Source organism: Astyanax mexicanus, chromosome 14 (assembly GCF_023375975.1).
Source record: "Astyanax mexicanus isolate ESR-SI-001 chromosome 14, AstMex3_surface, whole genome shotgun sequence".
In the NCBI taxonomy this organism is placed as follows: Eukaryota; Metazoa; Chordata; class Actinopteri; order Characiformes; family Acestrorhamphidae; genus Astyanax; species Astyanax mexicanus.
This window is the reverse complement of record NC_064421.1, coordinates 22,792,354-22,799,909: the sequence shown is the minus strand read 5'-3', so window position 1 is coordinate 22,799,909 and position 7,556 is coordinate 22,792,354. Positions and strand designations below refer to the sequence as shown.

Sequence of the window (7,556 nt, the reverse complement as noted above, 5' to 3'; positions counted from 1 at the left end):
ACAAAGAATTGAGAAGACAGTCAAGTTTATTTATAAAACAACGTTTCTCAAAAGACATCTTTTTGAGCAACCACACACTAAAGGTGGAAAGGAAGTTAAAACAATAAGCACATACATTTGTCAGGCAGATGGAAAGTTAGCCAGTTTGAAAAACAGGCAGGAAGAGAGTCAGATGAAATAAACAGACAGTTGGACAGACTGTCAGATGGAATGAATGGCAGTTTTAATGATCGGCAGGCAGAGAGGCAGAGAGATGAAAAAACAGACAGGCAAGAATAAAGAAAAAAGATGGAAATATAGTGGAACACTTAACTATAAGACGGGCACTTATGAAAATATTGTAATATTATCAATCATAAATTATTGCAAGAATGCGCACCCTGGTGGTAAAACTCTGAATGCTTAAACACTGTTTTATAATTGTGAGTAGGCGCCTACATTTTGTCACAGTACTGTATACTGTAAAATAACAACTTGCACATCTCTGCTACATTTCTCAAGGTACAAACAAACTTGATAATTATGACCAGAACAGTGTTTCTGGTCAATCCTAATTTGACACTGGGGTTGAACCATTTTGATTGAAACCCTACATATACACATTAAAAGGTCATCTAATTTACAGGCTTTTAGAGTTACCACAACTTTAGTTGTGAATTCCAGATACTCTGTATCTCTACTCAGTTTCAATACTCTGTTTAATACTGATATTATGTTTATGGTGAAACTAATAATGGTTTGAATTTCTGAAATGTAAAGCATGTTCTTGGGAACAGTAAAGAATTATATACGTTTTCATTAATTTACAGTTTAGAGTCAGTATGAACAGCAATGAATGGATCCTCATCCTTATTGCTGATGAAGAAGTAGGCTCTTCCATCTTTGTCCACCTCTAGCTGCTTTCCCGTGCACCCACCACTGAGTTTATCCCCAGAGATAACATCACAGTAGGTGCCTCCAGGCAGGCCAGTGTTCAGGGTCTCACTCAGGTTCCTGGTAATGCATACACAGTTAAAAAAAAGGCCCAGTAATGTATTATGTGGTGTAACATGCAGCATTTTGATTGAACTAAAGCGAGGATTTTGTTTAACACACCAGTCATCATTGTTGATTACAGTGAAACCCCGGCTCCCACGGCCAAAGGCGATCTGATTCTTACTGTTGTCCCACCAGTTAGAGAGAGGCTGTCCATGGACAACATTACGGAATGCCACCATATTCCTGCACAGTGAGAACAGAATGTTATAGTGGATTTTAAAGTGTTAAAGTGCAGGATGTTAGCGGAGTTATAGAACAATCATAACCTGATCTGGCGCCATCTGTGTTCACACACCCAGCCGTCCCCACACGTGGTGTCTGGATTGATAGGCACTGCCTTGGTGGATCCATTGCCATGGCTCGGTGGGCCTATCCAATCATTTTGGTCCTAAAACAGAGTTAGTTGGTAATCGTTGTGTTCATACATGGCCCTAACAGTCACAGGGTAACTCACAGCATGCTACTTTGCTCCAAATTACGCTACATTCCTATATTAAATCTTGCTAGCTCATTATATCTGTAAATCATTCAAAGTTTGCTCAAATATATGCTAAAAACCATCCACAAGCATACTGTACATTTTGTCTGAATATCTTTGTTTACCTTTCCATTCTCAAATCGTCTGTCCCACTGATAGCTGGACATCACTCTGGTCAAGCCATAGGGATGAGCCAGCATTAGGCCCATAGCCATCTTGTAAAGCCTGTGAAGAAGATACCACATCCCAATATGACAAAGCTAAAGGTATGGGCTAGAAAAGTAGGAAAACCTGAAAACTTTATTTTTTTTAAGGCTGTCTGGAATAAAGTTTAAATAGATTATATTAAACTCAGACTAAGTTTACCTGGCATCCCAGAATGTGAGGACAGAAGCTCCTCCAGCTCCATGACCTCTTTGATTATCATGGTTGTCTACAAACACCACAGCTTTATCAGAGGGCATGAAAGCCCAGCCCTCTCCCCAATTCCTAAAAACAAACAAGTGAGCTCACAGCTTAATAACACTAATGTTGAGGCAGAGCAGACTGAAAGTGCAGAGAGTCTATAATTGAGCAAATCCAGTTCTCCCGTTGCATGAAACAAGCAGCAGGTACAGCAAAAGCAATTTTATATCATGGTTAGCAGACCATGGAACTCTAAATTTTGTCCGCAGGTTCTATGTTGGCCCCACATATAAATGCCCACCAGATTCAATGATGGGTACAGGAGGGGTTAAATATTTGGGAAGTCCAAACGGGTCTTAATAACAATCTATGTACAAACCCACTCAGAGTTGATGCCCACCTGAAAACCACCTAGACCAAATTCTACCAATAAGAGCCCTACATGAGTATGTTGGATAGGAAGCTAAAAGTAGTAAAGTAAATAAATACAGACTTAACTGCCAGTGCTTACAATATAAGAAATGGTAGAGCCCAAAAGGACTTGACATCAGCAGCCAGAGTCCGAGAGAGCACAATTGACCTTGCCCTCTAAACAGCGTGTAGATGGTGCTGTCTCCCTACATCGCTTCTAATGTGAGCCCAGACTCTAAATCAGGCCGGGTCGGGCCAAGATTTCCCACCACTTTCCTCGGGTGGGAAAAAAAAAATTGTGTTTTAAATCGGGATTGAGCTCATAATGCCAGTTTATGGGGCGGGTCGGGTCAGGCTCAGGCAGAACGTGCACTGGCTTGGGCCGGATTGGGTCGGATGTTTCGGACCTGATCTAAGCTTTAAGAAGAGGTGTTGGCTGACTTTACATGTACCCTGCTTGTGTTGGGGACATTACTTGTGGTCAGAGGCGGTTCTTTAATTAGGCAAACCTAGGCATTTGCCTAGGGCCTCGACCAAATCTGTCTTCCATAGGGGCCCCCAAATCTGACCATCCCAGCTACAGTAAATACACCAAAAACAATGTTAATTTGTTACTTATGTAAAGTAAAGAAAAAACATATTTCTATTAAAAAAACAACAGAAATATCAGTAGAATACCGAATTAATGTCTAAATACTAATTGTCCAAACACACATACCCCCCTCCATTGCTTGCATTGAACTAGTCCATAATATGATGACGTAGCAACGTGCCACACGACGTGACTTCAAACCAAAACAGCGGGAACTGTATGCGACAAGAGTGACAGCTGTCACAGTGAAAATGAAGCGCTGTTATGAAAGTGGTTCTGCTAAAGGAAAGAAACGGGCAGAGAGCAAAAGAATCGCAGATGCACTGACAAATTCACCTCCTTTTTTACACCTCCTGGACCGATCAGTGTTTTTGGGGCCGATTCCAATCGTCGATACCGATATTGGGCGGGGCCAAATGCCACATTAATGCCACACAGGTGCCAGACAAACCTGGTACAGATTCCCGTAATTACATCCACGCCTAAGCAAACACTGGTAATTTACGCTGATAGTAAATAAACACGAGTGTTACTGACCAAAATAAACGCTTTTAGGAGAGATATACGTTATGTGTAAATATTAATAAGACAATACCTGATAAAATCTGTTTTAATGACGTTAATAAACATCACTGTGGCAGCGCTAGTCACAGTTTCACCGCAGCAAAGGACGAGGACGTGAATCCCTTATCTAACCAGCCTGTACTGATTTCTGCCCCAATAACCCTTTCAATAACCTCCAATAGCCTTTAATAGTCTCCAGTAGCCTTCAACAGTCTAACCTTGCAGCCGTGGTGTGTCCACTAAACTCCGTAGTTATAAACATCATGAGGTTAGCAGCGCGCTAACTGACCTGTTTATAATGTAATCCGAGCAGTGACTCCGTGACGGATGCTCTAAACTGCTGCTGTTAGCTGATTGGGCTGAAAGATGAACTGTATTATCCGGTTAGTGTGGTTAAAACCTTTATTTCCTACACAGATGAACTGAAAACTGTAAAAAAAAACGCTCCAGACTGGCTCAGCTGAGCCCTGTAGCCCGTGGCTGGGCTGTAGCTCGGACTGAGTTAAGACAGCGGGGCTTGTGCTGCTGCAGCTCCGACTAGTGGTTGGATGAAGAACTGCAGCTTCCTGTAAGTGAGCAGTTTCACCGGTTTCACCAGTTTCATCCACACACACAGCTCTGATAAACTGCTTAACCCTAAACTCCTGAATCAGATCGGCTAAAATCAGAAGAATATCTGCCGATCGCCGATACCGTATTTTGGCTGAAAATCGGCCGATACCGATACACTGCCGATCGATCGTTCCATCTCTAGTTATTTGGTTTATGTGTGTGTTTCAAGTATGAGGGCCCCTTGTTTATATTTTGCCTAGGGCCAGATCCGCCCCTGCTTGTGGTAGAGGGTGTTCATATGAATGGGGAATTGGGGAATTGGATTTTCAAATTGGGGAGCAAAAGGGGGGGGGGGGGGTTAAAAATTAATTTTGAAAAACTACCAGTTCAAATTTTATTTTTTGCATAGATTAATATCAGGATTGATTCTGATCAAATTTTGAGTGTGAAGAGGGTCAAAATGTTTTGAGATTTAAGAAACAAAACAATTTGCCTGTAGTATGAAAAAAGCATAAATGATCAATGACCATCAATTTAAACAATGCAGAGATAAACACATTTTTTTCAATCAAGTATTCCATTAGGATGTTCACAACATACTTTAGATAGCACAGCTTCTCATTTTTCCATTTGCGCACAACAGCACCCAGTTTGCTACTGTATTTGAACTCTGTCACTCTTCCAAGGTCAAAGTACTCCTTCGCTTGGATTGGTTCCCCACCCAAGTCAATAACCTAAAACAAAGCAAATTATTTAAACTCAAAATATTTTATATTCAGCATAGAGCCACTAAGCCCACTATCATGAATGCCATAAATAGATACCTCTTGGTAAATGAAAGGCTTGGAACCAGTTGGAAACCACCTGGTGCTAAGGTTATTCAGTCTATCAAAAATGGTGCTAAGGTCACCAGGCCACATGTGCTTGGAAGCATCCACTCTGAATCCAGCCACACCCATATCGATCAGCTTGTTCATGTATTCAACTATTTTTACCCTCACATAATCCTTTTCCATGGCCAGGTCCAAGAGACTCACCAGCCGACAGTCTCTTACCTGTTTGGAAAAAAGCAAAAAACAAGAAAACATTGATCAGAGTGTGGAAACCCTGTAAGTGAATACAAAATGCAGTCATTTTAAATTCTGGTTATTTACTAAAATGTTTTACCTGAAAAATATCATTATAATTCTCAATTTCACCACTGGCTGTTTTACATTTTCCATCATTAAAGTCCCAGGATGAAAAGGGAACAGAAGGGAAATCTTTCTTGTGGGCATTGAAGTAAGTGCCACAGCTGGAGTGATTGCCTTCTCCACCACCTGCTCCACACATATGATTAATGACAGCATCCACATAGATGTTCACCTAACAGCACACAGGAAATAATTTCAGATTGCAATTCCAACAAGTATTAATCATGCTTATTTAAAACAGCACATACAATGGCTACAAAACCGAGAAGTCTTCAAGGCCACTAGTGCACTAGTGCACTACTCACTCCCCACCCACCTGTGCATTTGGCTTATAAAGCCTACATAATGATATTAGGGGACATTACCCCAACATTGTTGCAGCGAGTAATCATATCTTTCAGCTCCTCCTCAGTTCCTGATCTGGAACAAAGGTTGTAGCTTATTGGTTGATATCTCTGCCACCAAGGCTGCCAGGGGTTGGTTACCACTATGCTCTCACTGGGAGGGGAGATCTACAAGAGGATGAAACTCATTAATATTTGCAAAGATCAACACCATGTTCTGTCAACAATTACATGACACAGTCCATAAGCACAACCTCCAATATTAGTACTTTTTACAAGAACAAAATACAGCTGAATAAAACAAGTAGATTTAAGTCTTAGAAAGAGCAAAATTTACATTTATGTTGTTTTTTATGTTGGAGAACAAAAGTGGGATCTTTCAGCATTTCAGCATTTTTCCTGACATACCATGTATTATGCTCTAAACAAAGCATTGTGACTTTTTGTAAGTGGTATGACCTCCTATGTGTCTCTACTGGTTACTGGTGTCATAGGTAAGACTAGCAGGTAGAAAGGACAGTGATAAGTAACTGCACCTAGGTGTTATTGGGCCATGTTTAAAAGGGAAATTGAGGCAGATAGCTCCTCCTCATTACTTTTTTAACAAATCTGTTGCTTTATAATCTATATGTTATTTATCAGACACAAAGAATATGCATTCATCAGAGATAAATATTACCAGCCAGCTAACAGCTTCCAGCTATTGGCTTTTGGTTATATATCTACACACAAACATGAATAACATTAATAAACAGTACATTTCACTTTCAAGTTTCAAGTTTAACCTAAGTAAAAAAATCAATGTATAGTATCCTCACCTGAACTCCTCCAAAACCTTTTGGAGCTAGGTACCTTTCACACTCAGTGGCAATATCTTCCCAGCGCCACTCAAACAGATGAACAATAGATGTTCTTTCATGTTTCATATGAGGATCATTCTGTCCAAAGGTCAACCCAAAAAGTCCTGCCAAGACCACGAGCTTCATTTTCCTTCTGTTAAAAAGAGAAGAGGATAATGTTTTCAGGATGAGTGCACGAGCTGTCTGGAAATACCATTCAAGGGTTGACAGTAAATGACGAAAAATAAATAAATTCTTATCTTAAGTTCAAGGTGCAACCGCCTTTTTTTTTTTTACATTTTCAGGTCCAGTGAATTTAAGGCATAGTGGTACAATTTGAATAATCAATTTATCCATTCAGTTAGTTGTTTTTTTGTTTGTTTTTCGGCCTACAGATATTAATATATCTCTTTATTTTTTTTTACTTTTTTTTGATAATGTTGAGAGACAACAGGAACAGATTGAAGATGCATATGTCACATACAGAATCATTCATTCAGTGGCTGTTTGCCGTTCTTCCATTTCTAGACTAAATTTAATATCAGGATATTAACAGAGGGCTGTTATTATTATTATTATTATTATTATTATTAGTTGTTGTTGTTGTAGTATAATTAATAGTAGTCACGCTTACTTAGTAGTAGGATAGCTTTTACTATAAATTATATTTTCAAAAAAAGCTAACAATGCCGACAAAGACTTTAAGACTGAGGTACCACGAATTATTTAGGACTTTCATTTTTATAGCGACCTTAAGACTTGGGACCCACAAGGGATTTGGCCGTAAACTGGGCTTGGACACCGCATGGGCTTTTCACTAATGTGGTAGGGTTCCAAATGAGAAAGAACAATAGGGTCAATTGGGCTAACCACGAAAGTAGTGTATTTGTGTTTTACACCGGTTTGCCCAGACGGGATCATTGTGGGTTAATCAATTAGGTTTCCCTTGTTTCCAATGGTATTGTTTGGTCACTACTTGAGGTAAAAAAAAAATAAAAATAAAAATAAATAAATATATATATATATATATATATATATATATATATATATATATTTTTTTTTTTTTTTTTTTTTTTTCCATGATATTGATTAATATTATGGAAGCCAATTTCCGACACTTGAAAAAGAAATAATGCTACT

General features: G+C 39.3%; 1 protein-coding gene across 1 annotated transcript; it reads right to left on the bottom strand.

Annotated features, from left to right (window-relative positions):
• Positions 1-8: 8 nt before the first annotated feature.
• amy2al1 (amylase alpha 2A-like 1) lies at positions 9-6,631 on the bottom strand. Its single transcript, XM_007252532.4, has 10 exons — positions 6,396-6,631; positions 5,599-5,745; positions 5,208-5,405; positions 4,865-5,095; positions 4,641-4,774; positions 1,883-2,005; positions 1,642-1,741; positions 1,305-1,426; positions 1,096-1,221; positions 9-993 (listed from the first exon to the last, which is right to left on the bottom strand). Exons 1-10 carry the CDS (start codon positions 6,561-6,563, stop codon positions 804-806), a joined length of 1,539 nt encoding a protein of 512 aa, XP_007252594.3. The 5' UTR covers positions 6,564-6,631; the 3' UTR covers positions 9-803.
• Positions 6,632-7,556: the final 925 nt, after the last annotated feature.

Excerpts from the sequence above, each read along its gene's own strand:
- amy2al1 (XM_007252532.4), bottom strand. The coding sequence starts at position 6,563 with ATGAAGCTCGTGGTCTTGGCAGGACTTTTTGGGTTGACCTTTGGACAG. Across the intron at positions 5,746-6,395 it reads AAGGTTTTGGAGGAGTTCAG|ATCTCCCCTCCCAGTGAGAG; the intron begins GTGAGGATACTA and ends ATCCTCTTGTAG. Across the intron at positions 1,222-1,304 it reads CACAGATGGCGCCAGATCAG|GAATATGGTGGCATTCCGTA; the intron begins GTTATGATTGTT and ends CTCACTGTGCAG.